Source organism: Anser brachyrhynchus (genome assembly GCF_964034855.1).
Source record: "Anser brachyrhynchus genome assembly, chromosome: 8".
NCBI lineage: Eukaryota > Metazoa > Chordata > Aves > Anseriformes > Anatidae > Anser > Anser brachyrhynchus.
The window spans coordinates 2,137,476-2,165,468 of NC_137702.1; the positions used below are offsets into that span (position 1 = coordinate 2,137,476).

The window sequence follows — 27,993 nt, forward strand, 5'->3', positions numbered from 1 at the left end:
TGGCACAAAAGCCACCTTTTTGAAGTAACAATTTTTGCAAAGCCCTTACAACCCGCCTCCCAAGTGAGATTTTCTTCAGATAGCCCCCATCTTGGGCTATGACCTCTCCTCACTCCATGTTTGGTCTGATACAGACAAGTTATTTCAAAAAAAAATAAAACCCAGGAAATTTAATACAAGTTTACATCTTGGTACAGCTACCGCTACCATTTGGGACCTACAATATACTCAGATTTTGTGCTTATCCAGCACTTACAGAGAAGGTACCCTGAACTGTGTTGAAAGCAAGAAGGCAGAATTCCCCCCCTCCAAGCACAAAACATACCAGAATGCTAATTTGAGCTTTTAATGTATATACAAATGTTTTAGACCAGTCACAATTTCATTGAGTATATACTGTATTTACAAAAATTACAATAATTTAGTCAAACAGTAAACCTGAACATTGATAACCTCTGTCACTACCAGATATGACAAGAATTTTTTTTTTAGTTAATTATCTTGATATACATACGTCCTAATACTTTCATGCATCCATAAAAACATTAGGGATGAAGTAATCAAAGTTTAAGTGGGGTAAGGTTTCTTTTGGTAGATAAAGTTTAATGATGGATTTGGATCTTGTGAACATGAATATCCAGAGTTTTTTGCCATGACAAACTTGATACAAAGCTAATGTAGTTTTCATTATTAAAAAAAGTACATTATAGTAATGAGATCCTTTTTATTATATAGGCATAGGTCACAATATCTACAAATGTGAATGAGAAACAAACCAACAAATCACAGGAACATAATTCACATTCCAGATATCTCTTTAAATAAGACAAGCACATACTGGATCAAAACATTAATAAATAACATCCAGTTTGTTACTATTATCTTAAGGTCCTTTATATAAAAGGAGACCTATGTGTTGGTTTCACATTTTCAATTAATGGTAGTAAATAATGGACCGATACAACAAAAGGATGACTTTTATACAGAAAGCAATGTACTTTGACACACTGTCTTTGCAGTAAAAGTTTTGCCACTTGAAAATTTAAGTGCAACAACAAGTGGATTGTCTTTAAAAACTACCAGCTTTAAAGACTCAAATCAGATGGCAACCTGTTCCTCAAGCAGTAAATACAAATGATTTCCTGCCTATCTTCTCACTATACCTGCCTTCTCAAAGCTCAAATACAGATACGATTTGTTGGTAAATGAACTGCTAGCTTTAGCGATTCTATAAAAGGATAAAGTCAGATTTGGGGTGAGGAGCATAATTTCATTTTTAACTAGGAAAGATGCTTCAGCAAAGATATTTCATTGTGATATTATTGCTTTGGTCCAAAACAAACTTCTAAGATAATCAATTTGCATTGTATTTACCTCAAAAATCAGACCTGGCCCACAGATGTCTACATGACAGCTTGTACACCGTGGTCTGAAAGTGAAATTGCAATGGGTTGCATTCTGCCAAGAGCCTTTGCCACATGTTCTGGAGCTGATAAAGGCATAGAGGTGATGCAAGTGGGCTGGAAAAAGTCTTCTGAATGCTCAGGAGGGGAAGTGTTACCTATAGTCTAGGAAGTTTCTAAAACTTCTCAGCAGAGTTTTAGCTTGTTGACATTTATTTTGTTTGATGCTTTCAACCTACTGATGCGAACTTCATGGGAAGTACAGTGCTCATTCTTCCCTTTTTACAACTGTGTTACCACCCTTCCTCCCAGCTCATTATTCCCCCAGAACTGCTGTTTAACATCAATTACTTGTTCTTTGCTTTAAAGACACTTGGCTCCATGATGCTGAGGAATTTGTTCAATACATTTCACTGCTGGACTGTGAGGTGAAGTACAGTATTAATGCGTAAAGCAGCAGTAAGCTGCCACACTGATCAACCCAGGCTTCGGCTTTGTCTCTACTCAGACATACTATACTACATGAGCAATTAAGCAGCAAATGGTGACTGTTAGAAATGTGCCTAAACTGAGCACTTAAATTTGATAAAGGTTGATCCAAACCTAGGAAGAAAGTACATCCAAGTCTGGGCTTCACCACCAGTTATAGAACTCAAGTGAAGTGTTGCCATATCACATTTTGCACACACAAAAAAAAGTAGGAAATTCACCAGATACACTGCGTCAGAGACAGAACAATTCCACTTTTTCCCAGAATGTGTTCTCTCTCACCCCACTAGAATCCAAAGGGGAAAAAAAAAGTTACAAGTAACTGTAGCCCCTTGGCTCCCATACGGCAAGCCAGGTGGCTAGAGTTCCTTTGAGCTCAGGATTCCTGAAACAAGTATAAGGAAACCTTTCTCTTGTTCTTCATGATAAGTATTAGGCTCTTAGTTTTCTGAAACTTCTGAATTTCCAGCCAGAGTTTGGTTGATCTGTGACATTTGTGACAAGAGACTATACAAGCACTAGCACAGGTCTGTAGTGGAGACTGAGAAAGTATCTAATACAAGGGTTTTTGTCCTTGGTTTTCAAATTCTGACCAGGCATCATTTAGCTCCATAAATATCATCTTTGCATATTGTTCATATGGCTGCCCAGTGGCCTAGAACAAAAACAGAAACAGAGATATCACATTTACCAAGTGAAACTACCAGAAGCAGACCTCTGTGCAGTTAGATTCTCAAGCAGTTATCGTTCACTTTCCATAAATTGTTTTCATTTTTTCCTTTGACAAGAAAAAACTACAGCTGAGGGCTGCTTACCTTGTTCATAGCTGAGAAGTTTCTTAGCTCTCCAGCTCTTTTGCCCCTCAGAGCTGATAGCCCCCCAGATGTGATAGAGTAAAGCAATGCAGTCCCAAGAGGGGTAAAAAACTTTAAGCTTTGCAAGAGTCACTTTACCTTCACTGAAGGGGGAGAGCTACCAGTTGACACAGTTCCTTCATAAAAGCAGTAGCCCCGCAATCCTCTCTGCAGCCTGCATCTTCTCAAGCCTTGACACCCACTGCACTGAAAACCTCAGAGCCTCCATTTCCTTCAAGGTGGAAGCCTCACCACCAGACGGTTTCCTAGATTGTGTCACTGCATGCAGGCTGCTAAGTGTAAGCAGCAAGACCAGAAGCCACAAGTCTGATAATCAGAACCTGATTCTTCCGTTTTAGAAGTTCAACTGTAGGACCCACCCCTGCCTTTCATACGCCTTCACCAAAGCCCCGTCTCCTCTAGCAGGCACAATATTCTGGACTGTCATTCACCAGAAACGCAGCTTAGAGTCAAAGTGAGGGCGAGAATCTCTTGCTCAGAGTGGCTTGTACCAAGCACAGACCTGGGACCGGACACGGTTGCAGTTCTCACCTTTAAATCTTGAAAAAATCTTGAACTAGAATGTTTCTACAAACTTGTTTGTACCAATTAATTATTCAACCACATTTAACACTTCATAATTAACCTTGTTTTTTTGAGGACAGTAACAATTTCTGATCAGTGTGAACTAGGAAAATCTTACCTTGTCGGGATGAACGACAAGCACTGCCCGCCGGTAGACCTTCTTCACTTGCTCTGGCGTTACAAGATCTGCCATACTCACAGGCTTCCACTTGGTTTCCCCTGCCCACAAGACAGTGTGCATTGTGGACAGCAGCGCTCGTATATTTCTCTCCTTCCCTTCAATCCATTCCAGGACCTGAAGAGAAGAACATGACTCTCAATTTACGCCTTACGTTAGATATTCCAGTAGGAAAACGTTTCTACATTTGAAAAGCAATGACTGCAAGGAGCATCTTGTATTTCTTCCTAAGCTTTGAAAGCCTTTGGGAGATATTTGTTGAAGATATCCGTCAATCTGTTCTTTAATTTTCATATCACCACTTGAAAGCTGAGACACACCCAGAGCAACACCCCTGCCAAAATTACTGAGGTGGTCCACTGCTAAGAACACTTCTGAACAATCATTAGATGGAATAGTCAAAAGTAAATGAAATGTTTAACTGTGTGGCTCTTCGGCAAGCTTAACTGCATACTTAAAAATAAGCTTGACTGGAACTCTGCTGTGGATACACATCTTTAGAAGACTTCACTCTAGACGTGCACAAAAGACTCATGCTGAAAACTGGCTTCATTGCAAATCCTTTTAAACTCTAAGTCAGAAGCCTCAAATTCTGTCCATGTGCCTATTTTTTTATTAATCTGCAATCCAGCAGTCAAATAAAGCCCTTCCCTACATGATGTAGTCCCCCTTAGTGGTTGCCATTTTAGCCCACAGTCACAGAAAGGGAGGAGGACAGGGATGCAAACACGAAAACCAAAGTGTAAATAGATTCTGAGGCTTAAGAAGTGATCCCATGAATCAAAATGCATCAGAGCAAAGCGAACGGTATTGGGAATGGAGAATCATGCTTCAGTAATTCTGCGGTTTGCTGAGGGGAAAACGTTGCAGACATTAAGCGGTACCACATGAATAGCTGAAGTTGTACAGCTCATGAATTGAGAGAAGTGTGCCCAGCTGATGGCTTGACTGCTGTCCAACTCAGTTACAAGTGGCTGATGGTAGCGTCCAGCACGGTTGCTGGCACACACTTTCCAAATGTTAAAGACTTTCCAAAAGGTTAAAGAAAAAATAATAATAACCACACATTCTGTTTTTCTGGTTTTTAGAAGTTTGCTTGGCTTTTGCTTTGGGCTTTCACTCTCAGTTCTGTATCTTTCTGTAATTATAATTTGTGGCTTTATATTCCCAATGCAGAGTGGGGCAGAATTAATTTCCTTCCCTTCATAATAGACCTGTAGTTTGGCAATTTATTCTGGAGAAAAGTAAGAATTCCAAAGTAGACAAGATTAATGAGACCGAGGTTTAGTTCAACCAGCTGTGCCTGCTAATCAGAGCTGGAGTAATGTGGAAGACCAGCAGCCATGAACTGAGCAAGCCACTGTTGTTTGCCACAGTCTCGCTTAGGACAGAAATGCATCCTTGGAGTTTTAATTGCATTCCAAAGGATATTCACCTCTCCAGGAAAGGTGTGAAAATGTATTGTATGAACAAACAGCAGGAAGCTCTCACTTTCTGCCCCAAGGCAGTCTCATTATGAGGCAAGGTCCCTCATTTGGCCAAAAGCTGGGTTTGGCAGAAGAACAGGCAGAGACGTTAGCTTCTTACAAATAAGCCAGATGAAAGAGCAGCGATTTCAGAAGAGAGAGTGTTATTTTTAGAAAAACTCACTCCTTTCTCTACGTGGTATCTCTCATTCTGATGAGAAAGTGGAGATTCTTTAAGATATTCTCCAATACCTGCAGTATCCGACTGTTTTCTGATCACATTGCTGTCTGGGATGCAAATGGGGAGCACAGCAGCTCATGACAGTACCAAGTTTAGACACCTATCTTATGGAAAACAAGGATGAGAGATACCATGTGTGCTCGCCATCCAGCAATGCCATGGAGGATGCACACTGGACTAAGTGCTAAAACAGGAGCACAGCTTCTGGCACTAGATGATCTTTCCATTTGTTCCGCTGCCCCTCACAGGCAGTAAGGCCAGTGACTGACTGCCCCCTCCACCTTTCAGGAGCGGTGTTTAAGCAGCCTCCAGCATGATGAGAGTGAAAGACAGATTGAATCGCTAAGAGCATAAACAAGAACATTGCTTACTTTTAGTTTTTCAGGGTCCATTTCCTTAGCCATTTCTTCCTTTCTCATCTCAGCTATTGTTTTGGGCCCCTTCTTGTCCTTGTGAGCATTAAAACCTTGACCAGATAATAGATCTTCGAAATCTGCAGACACTTTTGGTTTTGTATCTTGAAAAGCAAGAAGTTGTTCTCACAACACAGGTTTATTTAACACAGCTTTTCCACCCAAGCCACCCCCCACACACTTATCACTATACCAGTCTCACAGTGCTGATGAATATATGTAGATTCTCACAAAAGAGGTGTAAGCTAATGCTACTTTAGAATTATCATAATCACCCATTTTAATCCAGGATTTTCTAAGTGTTAGCATGCTTTACAGTCTAGGACAGGACAACTAGTGTTGAACTTCATATATCAAATGATCAGCATGACTTGCTTGCCAGACTCTAGCCTGTTTTGGTGTCTGAGCATTAAAGCGGTATTGCAAAGAGCCAACCTTTTGGACACTGAACTCTGAAATGCTTACCAGCATTAGCTGGTCCTTTTCCACGTTCGCTCTGTGCTCCCGGCATTGCAGAGAAACTCACGTTGTAATTGGGCTTGTTCTGGGGAGAGGCATGAGGCATGCTTGGCTGGGCTTTGGGCTGTGCCTGCTGCCAGCCGTAGCCAGCTCCTTGCTGCCAACTGCTGCCGCCCATGGGCTGGGGAGAGGGCTTCTGCGGCGAGGTGGGGAATCCTCCGCCCATGCCTGTTGGCGTGGTCGGTTTACTGGCAAACGAAGGCCCACCTGCACAGTAAGGGGAAAAGGAGTGAGGGCATGCATTAGAAAACAGGGCAATGACTCACTTTCCGAAAAGGGAACCTAAACAAAATCCCCCAGGCAGCTGGCTTCCACTTTCAGCTCTGCCACAAACGTACTTTCGCAACATCACGCAAAGCCCTGCAACTTTCCTGCCACTGCTCTGCAAACTGCTTAAAAGACAGCACCCGCCTTTGGAGCTCGCAGTGATATCAGAGCAGCAGCTTACTGGGGAAAAGCAGGGACACGGACACGCAGCTAGCTGGGAACCACAGCTGCTGCGTTATAGTGGCACCATCAAGGTGACACGCTGAAATAGTATCTCCTTATGCCGTGCTGCTGTGGTATTATCCCACAGAGGTGTGTGTTTCAGCACCTTGCTACTTTAGGGGATAGTTCTCTGATTTAGTTTGTGCTGGGTGATATTTAGTGTTGACGTTTTATTATTTGAAACTAATCTCCACACTTAACTTCGAGCTCTGGAACATGCCATGGAAAGTGGGTCAAGTGCTTTTGACTTAGTTATGAGCAACAAAAATGTGGTTAAATATCCTGTGCAAGCCAAGTCATTTGTTTTTGAACTCCATAGCTTCGCTACAGAATACATGTTTTAAAAGCACCTCAACCGCTCTGACATGAGTCTTGGCATTCTTTTTATTTTGCTCCTGCAGAGCAGCTAGTGATCCAGCAGAGGGAACTGGGAAACCTAATTCCAGAACCATGCTGGTACTGACGCAAAGGAGAAAACAAACATCAGATAAAACCACAATGGCTTGCAAAGAGCTGAGGGCAGTGACAAAGGGAAGAAAAATCTATTTACCAGAGTCAGAGAGACTGACATGCTGGGTTTTAAGGAAAACTTAAATCATTTGTCAAAATTGACTTTTTAAATGTTGGGGCTGAGGGTTTGCTGATAGTTTTGTGAGATAAAACATGGAGAAAATGCTTGTCTAAGAGTCAAGTAAACAGTCCTTTGTGGCCAGGTGCAAATGAAAATGGATTTGGACTCCACCTTCTGATAGTACTGTAAATTGGAGGCAGATTAGTGAGGTACCACAGGCTTCCTCAGAAAAGGAGGAAAGCGAGTCAAGGCTAGAAGGACAAAATATTTCCTCAAGGACCCCAGTAGCTTTGAAGAGCCAGCATCTGTTCCCAGGTACTGCTCCAGGGTCTGCAGCAACAGTTCTGCAGTTGGAGTTAAACTGATCAGTATCAAGAGTTTCTGTCTAAGGATGCTGCTGAGACTGAGGCTTCACTTTGCAAACCATGTAGCCTACAAGGTCCCAACAGGTTGTTAGCACTTTTTTTAGCAAACCTGTGCTTTTACTGATGTTCCATCAAAAAAAAAAAAAAACTTACAGGGAGTTAGGCAGGAGGGAATGCCTGAATGTGGCACTGGCATGCAGCTAGGCTGAGAAAACCCAGAGTTCTTTGTCACATATCAAGTTGTTCATTTTATTTCTCTAAAACAGAGGAAGCTGGTAATGTTTTTTGTAAGGGATGCAAACCTGCTAAACTTGCTCCAAGAGTCCCCAGGTCAGCAAATGGATCCAGTGTTTGGGGTTTAGGCTGATGAGTAGGAGTGCTATGGAGGGATCCTGTAGGACTGGTGGCAGCTGACCTGCTTCCCACACCTAGGCCACCTTAAAGAAAGGAAGGGGGAAAAAAAAAAAAAAAAACACCTCAGTTTTTATCCTTATTTTAGCTGAGTGCAGCTCTTAACCAGTGCTCAGTCACATAATGTTACAAGACTGCTGTTAAAATTAAGTACATTGTTGTCAGGTTCCTAAGCACTCTCAATTCAGCGTTGGCCCAGACTACTTGCACTCCCACTCACAATTAGGCTCAGCAACAAGAACATTCCCTAGACTGTCTGCAGTGACAGAGTAATTATGATAAATGGATATATTTTAAGAACTAAAAGCCTTCAGGAAGCAAGTTTTGGTAGGACACACATACTCTCCCAGGAGTAAAAAGAATCATGCTGTTATTTAGCAGCATCCAAGGAACGCACAGCACTTCCCAGGTCCTTCTCTTGACTCCACATCTTAACAAAACACAACTGCATCCACCCTCACCTAGCACCTGTCCCACCTCAGGCCCTGGTCTTCTGAGGAAGGAAAGACAGATTTTTGAAGTTTAGCAATCTCTAGCCACATCCTCGCATGGATGACTGGGAGACGAGGACAATAGGGGCAGTGTACCTGCTGCAGTTCAGACAAAACCAAAATCCTGATCGAAGCTTTGCTGTATTAATGTGCTAAGCAGCAGAAAGTGGCAACTCATTGTCTGCAGTCACTGGTAGCATCTTCCACCTGCCTCTCCTCTCTCAGGGTTCGCTAAGGGTTTCTTAAGTGTCCTTAGGTTCTTACGATACGTACCTGGCTTGCTGGGCCAGTCCCAACCACCTGAAACATCTGGTTGTATGGAAACCGTTGGTGTGCTAGAAGCTAAGCAGAATGACTATGTATAAATATCTCAAAGCAATACAGCAAAAACAACATAATAGGAAGAGTAGGGAGCAAGAAGCAAGAGAGACAGTACAGGGCTGTGTCCATTTACCATTTGCTAATTGCAGTGAACTTCTGCCCCACAAAGGACATTACATATTTACAATTTGCTTCTGATCTCATACTATACAGAGGTAAGCAGGGAAGGACATAGATGTGCACTCTTAATTTCATGGCAACTTTGGCCAGAGGCTTTGTATGTAGGTTTATATAACCTTATCACCAGAATAACACGGGTTTTTGCCTTTCTGAATACAACACAACCCCAGCAAATATTCTATATGCAAAGGGCAAGGATGGAGAACACAAATACAGCAGAACAGCACCCACACGGATGGAAGCCATAAAGAAAGCAGTCTTTTCTTTAACCCTGTATCAAAGTCTGTCCACCTATACAGTTCACCCTGCCAGCTTTTCATTATACATAGACACTAGCGTTGTAATCTAATACCTCATCGTGCTGGGATACCATTTAAATTCCTTTCATTAGTGCAGCCAGCTCCAAGTGTGACCCGAATGTCTTATTCACAGAGTTAATATCCACTACCCTAATTTGGCAAAGCAAGGATGTAAGCAGTGCCAGCAACACATTAATTCCCCCTTTTGTCATTCTGACTTTCCAGGGAGGCTTTCTTACCCAAGGGAATTAATGTGTTAGATGGTCAGACACAAACAAATTAGTATCTGAATGTGTTTCAGTCAGAGAAGGTTACAACATTAAGTTTTGGCACGGGGGGAGAAACGGACAGCTAAGGGACATTATTTCAAATGAAGAAAAAGATGAAAAGAGCCCAAAGAAAAAATAATATTCTCTTCAAACGAGAATTTAGAGAGTCAAATTTAACTGGGAATTTGGCCAGGATTAGTATCAGATCTAAAGAAAGCAGATATCTTTAACTAAAGTCACCAAAGGACATGTGTTTTCTCTAGCAGGCTTAATATGCCATGCTCTGTTTAGTTCAATTAATGGCAGTTTGTTCAAACAAGACCTCATAACCACAGGAATACACAGGCAGACATTCTTCATGGTCTCTTTTCTCATGTATACAAATAGCTTATTAATTAAGTATAAGACTTGAACAAAACAAGTCTCATCCTACCACACTTCAAATATGAATATGCTTTAAGTCTAGAGACAAAAGGCCCTTTCCTGTGTAGTGGGGTTTGTGTGGTTTACAGTCATTTCATGGTAAGCATTGGTTTGTACTTAATGGCTCCATCACAATTTAAAAGCAGCATTTCATGTTTACTTAAATACACCAGAAGATCCTCAATTTCCTACCCATGTGAAAGGGATCGCTGTGCACAGTTGGTGAAGGACTTCTCGTTGCCTGAAGGAAAGGATCACCAGGGACATTTGCTGAACCAAGAAAGGAACCCAGGAGGTCTGGACCAGCTTGCTTAGGGCTACTTCCAAATGGATCAAAGGCAGTTGCTGTAAAACAAATTTGAGAAAACAAAATCACTAACCATGTACAATGACTGCTGCACGGCCAGCCTCTGGAAGGTGCCACTGACGTCAGCTACAGCATCACTCACGCCAGTGCCTCCTTAACAAAATGAAAAAAAAAAATACTGTTTCTGTACAAGAAAGTTGGCAGGCATTGCAAATACTTTAAGTTATTAGTTGCTGAGAAAAAGTAAAGTAAGCATACTGTGCTCTTTGAATTATGCACGCGTTGACAACGTGTCAGCTCTCAAGCTGTAACATAAAGGATTAGGCAAACCAAACCCAGGGAGGCTGTGCAGTTAAGCATGGTGCAGAGACCTGCTGTCGGAGCAGGCCAGTTGCTCTCGTTTTGTCTTCGGCAAAACCGACCACCTATTCCAGAGACCCTCAGTGAATCTGAGCAACTTGGACTGGACTCTTTACCCTATTCAGTTACTTGTGGTTTTCACTTACCCTCCTCCGCTCACTTAACCCTCCAAAAGATCCCTCTTCCTAGTATCTATTCAACCATTCCCTCCACCAGTCTGATTTCAATCTTTGGAACAATAAAGATAAAAAATAATTTAAAAAATATTCTCATATTGCCTATCTTGTCTGCAGAATGACCGGAAACAGCAGAAGTGTGTAGCCACATTTCATAGTCCAAAACAAGCCCATCGCTCTAGACCCACTGAAGTTAAAAAAAATTAAAAAAAAAATCCAAAGCACTGCAGGTCTAACCAAAACCCAAGAGACCGGCGATCTGCTTTGTGTTCATGGCTGTGACGATGCACTGACTCCTGTCTCAGAGTAGAGGAGCTGGGAGGCCTCTTGGGATCCCTCCTGGCTCTTAGTTTCACGAAATGAGTGTACCCAAGGAGGAACGAACAGCCTGGAGCAGACCACCCAGGAGGCATTCTCAAGCACGTGCCCCATGTCACACGCAAGGCCCAGCCAGCATTACCTTCTCCTGCCCTTGGGGACGGGGATGGAGACGCCGAAGCTGCAGAACGCCGAGGAGTTGACTGCACCGATCCAGGTCCCCCCACGTGAAAGACCTCCTCAGCAGCGGGCTGTCCACTTTGACTCTGGGAACCTGACCCGCCAACCCCAAACAAATCATTCAGCAAGTCTGAGTTAGAGGGGGCAGCGGCGGGCTGCGAGGGAAAACTCTTGCTCATGGGGCTACCGTCCAGCCCCAGCAAGTCAACGTCTTCAGGCGGGGGTGGTGCCGGAGGCTCTTGCTGCTTTTTGCTGTGTTTTGGTGTCCCGTGAGGCTTGTCACCACTGGCATTACTGTGCTGACTGGAAAGGGACAAGAGTTCGTCATCTGACTGTTCGCTTTCCTCATGCACCAACGCTGCTCGATCCTCTGAGGTGGGGTGAGAGCTACTTTTGTCAGATTTCTGATCTAAACGACGATTAAAAATAAAATTAGGTAGCTGTTAGTTTTTTCATCACAAAGCTCCCATAAAAATCAGCTTACAAGTAGAACAAAAAGCTACTGAGAATGAAACCTAACAAAACGCTGCCATGGTAAAGATTAATTTAAAGTCTTTGCTGGCCTGCATTGTAAGCAGTCAGTGTTATTGATCAGAAAACACAGAGGGAGGTTAATTGGCTCTCCTGAAGTCTGAAGAGCAGGCACAGAGGAGAACTGAGCAAGTTTCTGGGTCAGGACCAAGCATCCATGGTGATCTCCAGCCATGCCTCACAAACCAGGCAAAACAAGGCTCATTAAAAAGGAGCAGTAACATAAACCACCTTCCTAGCTTTGGAACCTAGGCCAGGTTCGTACCGAACATATCCCTGGGGCCACGGGAGGAACGCTGCGTTTGGCACCACCGTGAGGGTTTTGAGGCATTCGGCGCTATTGAATGGCCTCTCTGACAGGCACCCTCTCAGCGCTGCGTTCTCACAGCACCTCATATATGAAGTACAACATTAGCAAAAAAGCAGCTGAATTTTGTTTTAGCATCAAGGATGCCTAGGGCAAAGGTTTACGTTAGAACTATGTCAATAGCCTGTCACACACAGCACGAGCAGACGATGTTTGAAGGGGACATTGTAGGAAATTAATTTCCACTCAATTGCAACATACGGGTGTGACCAGCAATGCACTGATCTAATGTGAAAGGCATGTTACAGTCAGATCCTTCAGCCTCCCTCTGTGCTTCAGGGAGGGGGAAAAAAAAGTTGTTTATATCATTCTAAGCAGATTTTACTTTAAAGACTAAAGTCTGCATACCTTGCCAGCTGAGAGATGAGAAGAATGCACTCTGTCCAACGTTTCTGATGTTGTCCGGGGGTGAATCTGTAGGACCTTTACCTGTAGCACAGAACACCAAAATAAAGAAATAAAAATTAAAATAAATCAAAACAAATTTCAGCGTCTAGGTAAGCATGTAAATCAAGTGAGTAAACCTGTGCAGCTCTGACCTGCCAAAGCAAGAGTGTCCTGATGCTCCTGATGAGAGGAGAAAAGAATGGTTGGATTGATGTCTTTTGTTGTGAAGTTCTCCCAAGGAGGAGTTAATTCTGTTTGTCTATCAGTAGATTGTATTTCTATCTCCAGTATGACATGAAAGAGCTGGGGATATTTGTCTGGAGAGTCACAGGCATCCAGTTCAGGTCTAAATGGGGACAAGAACTGGTCAATTAGAAAGAAAAGGATGTTTCTGCAAATCCATACAGTCTTTCAACAGATGCACACAGACAGACTTTCATGTTTCAGCTGTGAACATTCTCCTTCAGCCTTGATAAGGCTTTTATGCTTCAGGTTTGATTAATGCTCAGCTTAAAATACTCACTTGGTGAATTTTAATGTGGTTGTTCCCAGCGCTATGAATCCAGTGTGAAATTGAACTTGGAATATTTGTGTGTTGGTCATCTGGAAAACAAAGCACCAGACTGAACAAGAGCTTAAACTGATGAAATTAAAATATTTGTTCCCTGCACATACAGACTATTAAGTCTACCTTACTACCTGTTACTACATAGAATAATTATAACTGCTACAAAAGCTAACTCATTGTTTTACAGAAGGCAGAGCTTTCCCTTCTCAAACCCCAATATTTCCACCGGCCTCAAATTTTGCTGCTGCTTGCAGACAGTGGAGCGCCTTCACAGCATTCAGGACTAGGTCTTCATTTCTCGGATCTACTTGACATTTTAGCACTTAAATGAAGCTGATATATTTCCATTAAACACATCGGAGAAACAGGTTTGTACCCCAGGAACATACAAGACCATTTCACTTGCAGTAGCAGCTTCAGTAAAGTGTCATCTATACCGCAAGCAGCACCAGTGATGAATTAAGAAAAGAAACATTCATGAGTCACTCTGCAACTTGAATATTAAGGTTTCAAACATATCTTCAGGAAAATTATTAAGATCTCAGATTAAAGTATCAGTGGATACAGTGACCACTGGAGAACGCAGCCACCACACCCAGCTGGTAGCTGCAGGCTGAAGCTGTTCTGCCTGATCTGCCTGCAGGGAGCAAATGAGGTGGTACTCCAAGCAGGTGGGAAAACATTTGTTTCCCCCCACTTCCCCCCATCACTTTTCACGCTTTAAGTCACAACAATTCAAATTATTTCACTGATTAAACCAACTAAACCTCATTGCTACAATAGGTTAATGGAGCGAGTTGTCTATCACAACCACTGATTCAGTTTTCGCAAACCCAAGAAAAGTTTGCTAGTCCGAACAGCCTGCATTTCCAAATTCCTCTTCTGCAATTACAAGACTCAGAGAACAGCATTTTAAAGTCAATCTGAAATCCTAGAACTGCATAGACCAATAAATATTTTCACTTTCAGCACTGCTACTATGCTGTGGGTGAACTCACTCCCCTGTGGGTGAACTCACGCCCCTCTATTCTCTCCCCCTGGTTTCCATTGCCTCCCATTTCTTTGATCTGCCAGCGTAGAGAGGTCTTTTGTCTACGGGGAGGGTGGCTGCCTGGCCAGCCTCTGGCTTATACAGTCTTTCCCATCCCCACGGCTGCCCAATCAGCACAAATTGCCTTTTTGCCCTAATGATCAATAAGGTGAAGGCTGTTCTAGAACAAGCAACACAGACACCACACAGGAGCGACAGCTCACTAAGCTATACTCATTTAAGCTGAGTAGTTAGAAGCTTTGGTGGTGTTTTGCCCTTAGCTGGTTACTGATAGAGCTGTTTCTGTCTTCTGCATCAGCTGGAAGGATCCTACACACCATCAGTACACGCTGACGCCATGAAGAGACCCCAGAGGCATCATGGACTTCTCCAAATGCTGTTCTTCATTTTCACTTGGAAACAATCAAATTTGTGTTTTCTGTCTATGCTCAGAAAACTTTCTATATCATGAGTGCCACATGCATTCATAGGCCCCATCGTTAGCCCCCTCTTACTTAACTACTTTGCCTCTACCATGCAAGAGAAGTTAAACTCCTACTTTTGCTTGAAGGCGTCCCCCAATGGTTGACCTCATGTGGTAGACAGAAACAACAACATCTCCATGGACAGTGGCTCCCAGTGGAATTAGGACTTTCCCTTCTTGCACACGGTATTCTCTTTGAGGGGATGAGAAGGAAATCCACAGTTAAGCTCCCTTCCATAACATCATTACCACCCAAAAACAACGTCAACATAAAGCTATCATCTCGTGCAGGCCGAGCAAACAGAAGCCACGCTCAGCGCTCCACTTAACGTTAGGGTGAGGTGAAGCAAACACTTCACAGGGGAAGCCAGCATAGCCCTGAACCATCTCAGTGAAGATATCCCACTGCACGTTAACTTCCAGCTGACTGGCAGTTTATTTCAACACTAGGCACCAGCCTTCAATTAATTATCTGCACTCCATGATTATCAGGCAGTCTGACAACGACTGCAGCACAGACCTCAGGTACCTTACAGCAAAACCAAAGCCTCCTTGCGTTAAGCTCCTGAGGATGACAGGAGATCACAGCAACTCACTTCATTCTTTCGTACTCCTGGGACGTGGTAAGGATTCTGGTTTCTCCACTGAGGATGTCGCAGAAGGGCCGGCACCCGTTTCTTTGCTTGTTGAAACAGGGGACTGGACTGAGGGTGACTGACTTGATAGTAAGCGGTTTGCAGTGAGGAATGATGGGCTTGTCTGCTATCAGATCGCAAATGTATCCGATGTATCTGCAGGCAGAGAAAGCCATTACTGAAATCTCCATCCCAGGCAACCAATTTTCATTTTGTACTTGAAGTCTACCCTGACGTCCACTAAACGCGCAACTCTTCCACAGTCGCAGTGTGGGAGTTCCCGTATACTCCAGCAGGTTTGCAGCTGGCACAAAATTTACACTCCCATTTGTGTTTGATTACAAGAACTACAGCCCAAGGGGAAGGAAATTACCCTCTAGCTCCAAGCTGAAGGTCACTTTTCTGCACCTTTCAGGAGTGAAGGTGCAGAGCAATGGTTTTTTCCTGCTTTACCAGTAGAAGTTCACCTTCTATTCTGCATGCACATACCACATGAAGTACTTTGTTAGTCATGTACCAAAGGATTGTTATTACTACCTACATAACACTACATCTTCCGTTTGCTCTGACAGGCACTTTTGCCTCTGCTTAATGGAAATCATAAACAAGATATTTTTACAGTTTAAACTCCTGTAAGGATGAGGCTGACACAGGGAGGGGAATTCACCAAGGTCCTGTTAACTATGGACTTGTCAGCTTTCCCGAGCTAGAGCACAAAGGGTTTGGAACATTTATTCCTCCATTACTATTACATCAATGTGAGTGAAATGGAAGTGGCCATAAATATCATTTAAGACCTGTCAAAGCTAAGTTACACAACTAATGCATGAGTACTGCTCAAGCTGCAACAGGAATCCTGGATTTTCGGTCTGTTGCCTCCTGCCAGCACCTTCAGGCTGGTTTGGGTGGAGAAAATGGGGCATACCGTATGCACACCCTTCAGCTCACATGCGTTATTTCATAAAATCAGACAATAACTCAGGTTGGAAGAGACCTCTGAAGGTATTTGCTCAAAGCAGGACTAACTTTAATGTAGCATCTAACCCCAGAGCTGGATTATACTGCTCAAGGTGATACCCAGCCAAGGATCTCTGAGGACAGAGATCCCACAGATGCCCTGGAAAACCTGCTCCAGTGCCTCATCACTACTTTATCACTTTTTTTTTCTTTTTTTTTTTCTGGGGAACAAAGTCATAACTGAATGCATATCTCAGCCTAGGGGCCGGGGACACATTGACAAAATGCACACAGATACTCGTGCAGTGTTTAGTGCGAGGAAAATAGCTCCCCTGCATGGCATTTAGCCACTCTACCTCCTGTGAGATGGCCACAGTACGATTCCAGGTCTCTTTGTGTTCAGCAGCTGCACAGCAGGGCCTGGATTAGAGAAGAGGTGACAGAAACAGAACATCGCGCTGACCAGAACTGCTGAGGCTGCACGGCCATCCTGTTAATTAGAGCGGGGTGGGAGGAAGAAATGAGTAAGTATCAGAGATGTCCTTTATTTTCAGGAGAACACTCTCCACTGTTCCCTAAGTCACATAAAATAATTTCTCCAGAAAGCCTAGTAATGAGTTGCATGATGACAAGGAATTTCCAGTCCTGTGTCATTTGTTTACTGCCTAGGACTTCAGTGAGCTGCAGTGGCCTGGGTCAAAGCTGACATCCAAAAAGCAGCCAAAGCCGAGGATGGCTCAGAGTTGGCTTCAATGCCCAGCAGCATGTTTTGTCTCCAGCTGTAGGATTTGCCATACCATTCCTGGCCCAGGCCTAGGATCTACTCAAGGTTAACAGACTATTTGCCTTTTTAAGTCCAGCCCCTGCCTCTGGAAAGATCTCTCAGTTTCACTTGGGCTAAGCAGGCTTCTCCAGACTCATCAAAAGTATTCAGAAGGACTCACCATCTTTTACAGCATTACCCTGACATTCGTTGCCCAAAGGACAGTAAAGGAATTTGATTCTTGAGCTAAATTTCCAGGACTGGAGGCAACAAGTGCATCTTAGCCTCTGTTTGAGACGAACCTGTATCCTGGAGCCGCTGGCTGTGCTACATGAGGCAGGAACTGCCAGACTCATACGTAAGGTTTACGCAGTTTGGGATCAGTCATTTCCCCAGCTCCTCCCAAGTTTACACTGATGAAAACTGACAGCCTCCTGGATTTAATTTAGGCTCCAGGAGCAAAACAGAACTCTCCTCTTGGGCATTACTGTCAACATAAAAGGTGGTGTGGGGTAAATTACAAGCTAGTCATACAGAATGACAGCACCCTCATGCATCAGATCTACGTGTTACCCAGTCCTGAAGAACCCTTAAGGGGGTGTCAGCAGCCCAGCTGGCTGTGGTGCACCACGAGGGGCAGAAGGCAACTGCATGTCTTCAGCCAGGTCTGACAAGCAACCATGGCAAGAGACAACCACCTCAGTTTTGCAGTTAAACAGAATTCCCAAAGATGTGTTTGCTCCTGCACTTCCATCAGCAACCCTCTGTCTAGAGCTGAGTTTAGTCCTGTGACTACATACAATTAAACACAAAGCAATAGAAGGCTGACAATCCTTACAGTCAGTTCTCGAGAGAAGTTCAAGCCATCACAGGCTCATAGTTCACTGCTGGAACAATTGCAACTTCTCTGACCTTGCACTGCTCCGCGTTCAGTGCTAGGTCTCCCAGGTTAGCAATGGAGCTGCAAATAAAGCCCCTTTCTACGGGGGCTGGTTTTATCACATTTCTTTTCCTTTTAGAAATTGTCACCATCCTCGTACACAGACTCTAGATGTGCAACACGCAGTATGACATAAGACCCACAGGTCTGAAAATCCGGTTACATTCGGCTGTACTTACCATACAGTGGATGACACACACGTTCTTGGGGTTCTGCTGTAGCCAGTTGTGCATGTTCTTACAGACAGCATAGAGATTGTGCAGGCTGGGCGCTTGTCGTACCGGCCAGCTACATTCGGATACCTACAGGAATTGCACAGTGAACAAAAGCTAGCTTCATAAGAGCATTAGGCAGCGCGTGCTTTTACAAATGCTTTCTGCCAAGAAACACACTTCTCCTTTGCAGCCATGCTTGAAACCTACTCCCTCTCTTATGTGTAATTCTGATCCCCGACTTTCATGAATTATGAATGTACAAACAAAAAGGAACCCTCAATTGAATGACAAGATTTTGATGTATTTTCATTGACGACATGTTTTTATTTTTTAATTGCATTCCACGTCAGATTATCTTGAGTGGCCTTCCACAGCACTCCAGTCTCGCAGCTGCACATTGATTTCTGTCAAAAATCTTTGTACAAGTTGTCCCCAAAAAATATGGCTCTGATTTTCAAAGGATACTGAACATCTGTTATTCTCAGTCATTTTGTGTAATAGGATTTTCAAGCCCCATTTGACAGATATTAGATTGATGAAAGGGAAACTTCTGTTTAAAAAAAAAAAATCCTATCTGAGTAAGCATAGTTAAGATATGAGCCAGAAAAAATGAATGACTTCTTAGAGTTGAAAACCCACAAATCCTAAAGTACGCCTGGTTACTATTCATCAACGTACTAGTTCTGAGTCACGACATCTCAAAAAGAGCCTTCACAGTCTCAAACAGCACATCAAATAGCCTTCTACAGACATCTCAGTTTCATCTGTTTTTAATTGAAATGTCTTTTTTAAACGTCATTTCTGGCTAGAAGAAATTTAAAGGAGAAATATTTGTCATTAGACCAATGATTGCTTTTCTCTCTCAGCCGAGATTTGGTTTCTGTTTAATGAAAACCAGGGGCAGGCAGAAGATTGTTTGACCAGGTGTTCTTAAATGGCCACACCGTCTTCATACCTGACCGTGCCATCTCTCAGAGAAAGGCAACGCTCCAGGATTCGTAAAAGTTGCATTTAAGATTCTCCCTTACACACGTACACCTGCACAACAGCTGACAGCAGAAGCAGGAATCCTGCCTTCCACACAGACTCAAACTGGAGAACCACTGAGCAGTGTTGTCTCAAATGATGACTCAAGAGGCACCCAGAGGACACAGGGACAGAGCACGCATGCAGCACTGCCCAGCCCAGCACATCATTGATTATCTCTTGCCTATACCTCTTCTGTGGCTTTTCAAGAAGGGGGACAAAACAACCGAAGGCTCCCTATGTGGTAGCTCCTGTGCAGGAATGGCCACCATCAGCTTTCTGTTCTACAGACCTGACAGCATTTACTTTGCTGAAAGTACAGGACCATTGCAAATTCTGAACTAGAGAGTGATTACAAACATTCATTCAATTCTTTAATAGACCCTTAATGCTGATGCCCTAAGTGAGATAGAGGTGCCCGCCGATTATTTTTGTATTATCAGGCAAGTCTTCTCCTTCCAACCCCAAGTACTTTTGCACCAGGCTTCTAGAGGTACAAGATCCACTTGCAATTAGAGCACCAAACCACAATTCAGATTACAAGCGGCTGCTAGAATTAATATGACCAGCGACCTTTCCATTGATGATTCTCTGAAAAGGTCTTAGGACAACACACTGTCAAGCATCTGGAAAAGCCATTATCACTTATCAAGTAAATAATACACATTTCCCACAGTCCATAATTATATATTTCCTTTGTCTATAATTACACGTCTTTCTGCTGGTTCGCAATTAGGAAATTAAATACATGGTAAGTAGCATTTCATTTATTTCAAATATAACCTCAACACCACTCACAAAAGGCAGCCTTACAGAAAAGTAACAGGAATTCTTCTAGAGCTTTGGAAATATGCAGCTAGTGCTTGTTTTTCTCTAGCAGTAGGGTAGTAACGGCCAAGAACGTGACCCTACAGGGACTTTGAAGTTCGGTTTTGTTTAATGCTATATTTGAGTTATATGTTTTCAAACTGTTCACATTTTCTCGAGCAGATGTGAGCTCTCCCCTCCTGCTGGGGTGGCGAGGCAGGGAGAAAAGCAGAGCACAACTGGACTTGAGCAGCAGCTTTTACTGCTCACATTGTCTCCTCTCTTCACTAGACTGGGCACTCAGGGCTTTGAGCCCCACACAGCCACATAGGGGCAAGAAAATGGGCTGGCAGGATGTTAACTGTCATCTCCCTCCTCTGTCACTATGCAAAGTGACCTAGTTTGACATTGAAAAAAACCAGCTCTGAAGAAGATAGGAATTACGAAGCCATTCACTTCAAAGAACAAGTGCCTCTCAAAACTTCGTCTGGTATCCTTATCCAAAGCAGAGAATACTTTTCATGTAATTTTATTTCCTTCATAGCCCATTAGTATTTTTTTCCCCACTACAGATTAAGTTCAACCTCATATTTACAATTGTTTCATCTCATGTATTCTGCACATTTAATTTTCCTGAAGAATACTTGGAGTCAGTATTTCCTATCCCATAACCTGAAAGTACAATCTTTTAATAAAAGATGCATCATTTTCTTCATGTGTGTGTCAAGGCGACAGCCTACAAAGCACCTAGTCATGCTTTGAGAGTGACCTACAAAGTCATCTGTCAAGGTATGGTAGGAGACAAAGTCCAGGGGATGGAGGGGTTACGGTCAGGTCAAGCAATACCAACAGGTGTTCAATGCTGGGCTATCAAAAAGAGATCTGTCTTTCTCCTCCCACCAACAGCAACAGTGATGCACCAAACCAAAGCAAGACTGAAGATTCAGAGCCTTTGATATCTTTTAATTAGTCTTTCCTGTTCATTTACTCACAGCTGAAGTCATGGCTGCTTACCGATTGCTACAGAGAAATTTCCTTCAAGTATAACTGAGCGGTTACTGGTGATCAGAGCAATTGCTGAGGATAGATTCAGCTACAGCTCAAGGCAAAGTGGCATGAGGCTTACACACAGCATGAGATTCTCTTACCCTGACAGAGGGTTAAGTCTGGCGACTACTCTTGCCCTTTCAGTTGAAGTTACCAAAAAATAAGAAAATCATCACTCCCTTGTGGGAGAGGGAAAAAACAGGATTTTTTTTTTAGATTAGATCTAACCTTGCATTTCAACAACAGTGTTTTGTAGAGATATCCTCCAAAAGCCATTAATGAACCAGAGTCTTGAACTATCCCTGTATGCCATTTTGGTTTTAGAGAAGGAAACTGGGACAGACTGGAGGTGGTTTTTTTAAAATCATGCACTAGTGGAAGAGCCAAAATGCACCTCAAATCCAGTTTACAGTCCTGTGCTTTGCCTCTTAAGTGCTTCTGCTTGATTAAAGTACCACTGAAGGATTCTTCAATGTGAAAATTATCTACGTCCTTTTACTGATAATTTCTTTTAAAGCACTTTTGTTAGGATCCTTGTTAGACCTTCTTTATAATTCCTATTAATTCCTCATCACCCCTCAGATAATCCCATATAGTAACCCACAGCTATCTGTACTCCACGCTCAAGGCACTGCCAGCAATTTGCTATTTATTAAGATTCTTGGTAGTGATCTACTGGGGCTCAGACCACACTGAAGTCCTACACACCCACATCATATGTTTGAGTCTGTGCATTAATTCCTTCTGAAGCTCACCTCTGTAAGTGCATGGGAAACTGAAGGGTTTACTCCTTATTTCTTTGCAGCAGCTTCCGGCAACCATGTAGGAGTCAAGAGCAGCACAGGCTCAACTCAGGGCAGTGCCACTCTCACAGACTGCTGATAGAAGCATTATGCCCTGAACTTTCCATCTCTTTAATACTCTTTAATGTCCCAGGCATCAGCTAAAACCCAGAAGAGACCATGACCACTTAGAAACATCCATAATAAAGGTCCCTTCCAACCCAAACCACTCAATGATTCTGTAATTCCTTTTCCATCGCAGTACACTCCGCCACACACAGGAGAGACAGAAGCATCATCTTCCGCCCCATTTCACAAAAAAGCTTCCCCCCACGCTTGTTAACCTCTTGGAAGACACTCACCCTGTTGTGAAACTTGGCACTGCGATAATACTTAGGTGACAAGTTGAAGACTGTGTAGTGGTCAGGATGTCTGGAATCCAAAAACGTCCGTACGTCTTCAATGTGGTTCCTGAACCCCAGTTCAACGCCTTCAGCCGGAAAAGACATCACTAGAAGGGTAAGAAGAAGCCAGGCTGAGCATGCACCATAACATGGTTATAAACTTCTGAACCCCGAGGTACTACAAGTTCTATTTATCCCATCAGCAGTACTTACCTATGATTCTCGAGGTAATGTATGAAATATCTAGCTCTCCCTTGGTGTAACTAAAAGAAGACAAAGTAGGAGACAGACATTATGCACATTTACAGAAGACAGCCCATTACAGGAGCCAGGAGGACATTGTTTTCCCACATAGATCTGCTTTTGACACAAGGAAGAGAATGATCTTAAAACCGATTCTTTTCTTTCTGTCTTAAGCAGAAGCTACAAACAGTTTACTGTAGACAGTGACCCAGCCTTCCGTTCACATACACTATTAAATGGATGCAGAAGCTTCAAAAAAAAAAAAAAAAGTCCCTTTTCCCTTTTGCCATTAATGTTCAGTGCCAGTTTTCAGGAGAATCTCTAGCTGTTAGACACTTCACAGATCAAAGCCTCTGAGGAGTTGCCTCCATTAAACTTCTTTAATTTACTCTAGCCCCATATCCCTCAGAGGCAGGCGGAGTGCCAAGCACAAGGGCCACCATGAGCAGAGGTGACCAAAGCAAAGTCACTTCAGTTCTTTCTTCAACTCAGGAAGTGGTTTTAGCAAGGGGAACAGTTATATCAGCAAGAAGAGTCTCACTGAACAGCAACACGAGCCAATTCCCAGTGACAAAACAGTCATGCAGTGGCCGAGTAGCAGGACCCCACAGGGGTCAAAGGAATCAGAAACTAAGTGCCCCGCTTTCACCGGGGAGGCCTCTTCCGGATTTCTGAACGTTGGTGTTCATTTATTTTAACGCTTAGATATTTACTTTGGCTTTCCTGCTTCTTTGAGGCCAAATACCCAATTGTGAGATGACTGTAGGAGTCACTTGTGATTTTCACCTCCTTTCATTACGTAGCTGGAAGCATAGTTTCCTTGTGTTGCACTAGTTAAGATGGCAAGTCAGACCAGAAGCTAGCGATACTACCTGCATTAGCCAGCTCCAGCTGTACCATACCTGGCAACAGATTGCATGACCTTTGAAGATGTATCTTTCAGGGTATCCTTCAGGTTATCCTTCAAATTGCTGAAGAGCCTCCCCGCTCCTCCTTTCACCATATCCAGCAAGCCTCCCCCATAGCTGGACTCCATGTCTGGTGATGAGGCACCTTCAAATACAACGAAAGCAAACCCCACGTCACTTACTTGGAACAAATCCACAGAGCCAACAAACCCATTGCTCTACTCGGACCAAACATATTCATGTGAACTGCCGCAAGTCAAGTGTAGGCCCAAAGTAGTTTTGCTTATTAAAGTAATGGTTTTCCAGAGATGAGAAATTGCATGTTCTAGGCACAGAAAGTGTCAGCGACCCTCGGCATTGTATGTAGGTTGACTGCATGGTATCGGTACAGTACAGACAACTGCCATCCAAGCTCCCTTGCCTCTCAACCCAACCCAAAGCAAGGCCAGGTCTTCAGCACGTACCTGATCTGCTGATCATAACCAAGTCCAAACCAACAACTACCTCTACAGGGGCTAGAAAGAGAGACTAGTACATGTAACAGCTCTTTGGCACGACTTTCACAGCTACCAATTTGGCTGCAGCTAGATGACTGAAGGTTGCCTTATGACTACATGCATATAGGACTTATAGACTTATGACTATGCATACAGGAGAAATCAGAGTGACTTCAAGTCATTTAAGAGTCCGGTCAGATTTCCTTGTGTGAAAGATGGCAGAAGTTTGGTCTTTGGAAAGAAAATAGAGGAAAGTCCAGAAATTAAACTTTCCACCTGAGAAATAGAACCTTTTGGAATATTTTTTACATTTGCAGCATTAGGATAGGAATCAGCAAATAGACAAGGAGAAAGCAGAGCAAGGCTCACCTCCTTGGTATACTTTTTCCTCACAGCTTGAAACATCGTGAAGCTGCAAAGTCGAGTGAAGGGATGCACGACACGGACTCCTGATGGCTCTTGAACAGGAGAACATTTATTGCCCTTTTTTCACTACTACAAATACTTTCCTCGTAGCCCCACGCGCTGTCCACGCGCCCGAATCTGTCTTACAATTGGTTAGAGACCCTCAGACACGCGCCTTGAGCCAGCCAGCAATCGGCCACTGCCCAAAGCTCATCTTTAACACCGTAGCCAATTTACTTTATCTCGACCTTGCTCAAGTTTTTGGTTCTGCTGCTGTTTTCCTCATTATCTCTAACTCAGGGACGTGTGAAACAGCACAAAGCTCCCTGCGAATTCCTTTCCCACAGTCGAGAGGAGACTAACGTAGAGCAAGAGCCATTTAAATGTTATTTTGATGGACTGTGATGTGGTGTTCCACCTCAACTGTTTGTATTTTGCAATTATACCAGAATAACTATTCCACTCCCTTAACCGAAAACCAATTCATTGCAGTTTTTCTTATTATACCACTGCTGTGTTAATAGCATAAGTCATTCTTAGACAAATATAATAAATTGAATGTAGACTTGAGTAAACATGGTTTTGTTTTATTGCAGAATTTTGTTAGACACAAACCAGTAAAATTATATTTTATTAGCTATAAGGTAGGCTCTTGACTACCTAAATTACTTTTTGTTTGCTAGGACTCAACTATTTTGACTTAGCAAACTTCAACTACATTACTCTAATTAAACATTTGCTACCTCATTATTATGTCAGATTAGTCAGAAGACCTAGATCCAAACCCACTTAAACGTTATTCACTCTTTCAAACCCAGCGTCAGCTATCAATAAAGGCAATATATATTGTTAAACCGGAGACTCCATTGGTAAAGTGATGCTATTTATTCCCCTATGCCCAAGAGTGCTTAATGCACTGTGATGCGGCCACAGTCCACGTGCACGTGACCTACGTGCAAAACTGGTAACATTAGAGGCAATAGCTTCTCCTCTGCATTGTGCTTCTAAAAAGATGGGCAATACTCTGCTGATTCAGAACAGAAGATGCCTTCTCAAGGCACAGGAACATTTCCTTTCCGAACCACTTTGAAGTGTCTACTTCAAATATGAATAAAAAATAAAAAATTAAAAAAGGAAGTAGCTCATTGGCTTCCAAATAGGGAATCAGCGTTTGATCTTTCTTCAAATACTTTGCTTCCACATTACTGTGTTAGGAGGCTCAGGGATAGAGAAGTGAAGTTCAAAAGGCATGTGCAGAGCTGCAGGTCAGCTTTTAAAGGAAAGGAAGGGAGAAAGATGGTAACTTGGAATGAGGAAAGGGGGAGCAAAGGGATCAGAGAGCCAGTGGGTATTGAACACATTTTATTCTTGGAAGTGCTCTGTGAGTAACAGAAAGCCTTCAAGGACATGGAAAACCTAGAATCTTTGGGAAACTAGACATAGAGAGAATTTCACTCCATTCCTAAAAAAAAAAAGAATAAAAGCTAGCAATTAATTCCAAGTTTACTATATGCACTAGAACAGAGAGACCAAAAGGAATGCTGAACAAGAAATGCAAGCTGGTGCTACATGACCACCATGAGGAAAGTATTGCTTAGCTACTGGGAAGCTGTTGAGGAAGCTTACAACATACCATCACTCAGTTCTATCCCAGGTGCGCTAATTTGCTCAGGCATGTTTTAGCCACCGGATCAGAGCAGCATGCCCCGTGCTGACAAAGGCCATCCTTCTGTTACAGCACGATACAGCCTCTGCTAGCTGCTCACAGAGGAGCAAAACAAATGCATTTGAAGGCTCCTCTAATAGGCAGCATCTCCTACAAAGCATAAAGGTGTATAAAGGGATGATGAATCCCAACAGCAGAGCAGAAAGTGTTAATGCATTAGCACACGGAGCTGACAACGTACACAGAAACCCATGAGAACAGCTGAAAAATCTCATTAAAAAGGAAAAAAGAAACGCCAGCCTGCTCCTGCAGTTTTTGCTGAATAAAACACTTCTGGGCTAAGTCCCTCTTGTAAACGCAGACCTTTAGAGCTGCTGCAGACCTTTCCGAAGGACACCCACAGCTCCCATGTGTGACAGGTGCTGTGGAAGTCAGCCCCCTGTCTGGGTGTCACCTACCGCTGCCACTGCTCGTCCCTGCAGCACGCCCAGAGATGGCCCCTCTAACAGAGAGGGCTTCAGTGCTGCAAATGAGATGGGACACGGTTGCCCTTGCTTGCCTCCAGACCCAAGCCCGGGCTACCAAGGACACTCGCTAGGTCTGAAGGGACGAGCTCGCTGGGGCTCCCTCGGAGCCTGGAGGGAAGGGGGGGTTCAGGTTTTGGGGTGATCACCGCTGCTTTGGGCAGGGCAGTAGGTAGTGGCAGAAAGGCACGTCCCAGCTTTCAGCGTGTCATCACGCAGCAGTTCAGCTAACTCAGGCCACGCGTTAGAGCTGCTGTCCAGAAGTCTTGTTAGGGAGAATTAATTTCCATGCACGAGATGCATCTTGCTCCTTATACAGCAAGAACCCGGTATTAACCCAGTTACTGGATATTCCCTGAGACTCGGTGCGCTTCAGAGACACGCTTCTGACCTGTATTTGTAGCACAGGTTTCAGAGGGATCGCTTGCTAACTACAGCCTTTCCATTTCCTGGCCAAGGAACTTCTAATGTCGGGATTTTAGTGCTGCAAAGAGTGCCTGAGACATCGCGTGGGACAGCTCTCCTGGACTACCTCTGTTAGGGGACGGCAGTGATGACTGCACTCAAGTGCTCCAAGCCAACGGAGCAGTGTGGAAGCGAGAAGCTTCACCAATCCCGATGACAAGCTAAGTTTGGTGGGTTTTTTTGCTCCGCCAAATGGAGCAACAGCCTTCTGTGCCTTCTTACAGAACTCAAGCCTGTCGTACAGTTGTGTTCCTGCCGCAACGCGTTCCCATCAGCAGCCAAAGGGTGGGATTTCTGCACATCTGGGCAGATTGCAACCGAAGGAGCCTCTGCACAGCACCAGCCTTGTGCTGCGTGGTACAGGATGGGAGCTGGAGAGCATTGGTATTTTAATTAAAGCACTTAAGCTTTCTCCTTGCTTGGGGCAAGCGAGCAACACCTGTTTTGGAAGCTTTTCCTTCAAGATTTGCATGTTGGGGTCCTTGTCTGTCTGGGGGTCCCCGAGCACCAGAACCCACAGACCCACAAACCACAGGTCACGGCTTCCAGCTCCACCGGGAATCAAGGGGGAAGCGAGCCGACATGTAAGTGACATTTAAGACTCTGTCAGTTTGAACATTTACGCTGATGAAGCAATACTTCGCTTGAGAGTGGGGAGGTGAAAACAAGACATCTAGAAATGGAAGAGCAGGCAGCTAAGTGCTACGTTTCACATGTTACTTACTGAGAGTCAGAAAACCCTTTTTGCCTGAAAGGGCAAAAGCAGACATGAAACCATAGGAAAGGAAGCAGGTTCATCTTGGCCTGCCAAAGCTATATGTAATAGTATCTTCAATGTCAAACTCTTTTTTTTGCTCAGAGAGCTACTGCCTGTGCTTCAGGAGGAGTCAAGAACTAAATCCTCCCTGCTCCTCACCACGGATCTTTCCTAGAAAAGCAGTCAAACTATCATCTGCCACCCCCTTGAAAAGCAGTGGATACCTTCCTCACCACAACCTGCTGCAATCTCCATCCGCTGCGTGCAGCTCGGTCCC

General features: G+C 43.6%; 1 protein-coding gene across 5 annotated transcripts in view; it reads right to left on the minus strand.

Annotated features, from left to right (window-relative positions):
* Nucleotides 1–330: 330 nt before the first annotated feature.
* DNAJC6 (DnaJ heat shock protein family (Hsp40) member C6) overlaps nucleotides 331–27,993 on the minus strand; it is a 46,050-nt gene continuing 18,387 nt past the window's right edge. For 3 of the 5 annotated variants that reach the window (XM_080603365.1, XM_080603366.1, XM_080603363.1), the window contains exons 2-19: nucleotides 23,397–23,547; nucleotides 22,465–22,514; nucleotides 22,210–22,358; nucleotides 18,150–18,272; nucleotides 16,624–16,757; nucleotides 15,272–15,466; nucleotides 14,751–14,868; nucleotides 13,117–13,196; nucleotides 12,746–12,939; nucleotides 12,555–12,635; nucleotides 11,271–11,717; nucleotides 10,160–10,312; nucleotides 8,749–8,817; nucleotides 7,876–8,010; nucleotides 6,095–6,355; nucleotides 5,588–5,733; nucleotides 3,450–3,626; nucleotides 331–2,547 (exon numbers count right to left, since the gene is read on the minus strand). In XM_080603365.1, coding sequence (XP_080459491.1) covers nucleotides 2,446–2,547; nucleotides 3,450–3,626; nucleotides 5,588–5,733; nucleotides 6,095–6,355; nucleotides 7,876–8,010; nucleotides 8,749–8,817; nucleotides 10,160–10,312; nucleotides 11,271–11,717; nucleotides 12,555–12,635; nucleotides 12,746–12,939; nucleotides 13,117–13,196; nucleotides 14,751–14,868; nucleotides 15,272–15,466; nucleotides 16,624–16,757; nucleotides 18,150–18,272; nucleotides 22,210–22,358; nucleotides 22,465–22,514; nucleotides 23,397–23,547 — 2,765 coding nt within the window. In that variant the 3' untranslated portion in view covers nucleotides 331–2,445. Of the gene's footprint in view, nucleotides 2,548–3,449; nucleotides 3,627–5,587; nucleotides 5,734–6,094; nucleotides 6,356–7,875; nucleotides 8,011–8,748; nucleotides 8,818–10,159; nucleotides 10,313–11,270; nucleotides 11,718–12,554; nucleotides 12,636–12,745; nucleotides 12,940–13,116; nucleotides 13,197–14,750; nucleotides 14,869–15,271; nucleotides 15,467–16,623; nucleotides 16,758–18,149; nucleotides 18,273–22,209; nucleotides 22,359–22,464; nucleotides 22,515–23,396; nucleotides 23,548–24,268; nucleotides 24,358–27,993 lie in introns of all 5 variants that reach the window. The other 2 variants (XM_080603364.1, XM_080603362.1) reach the window with 1 other exon arrangement.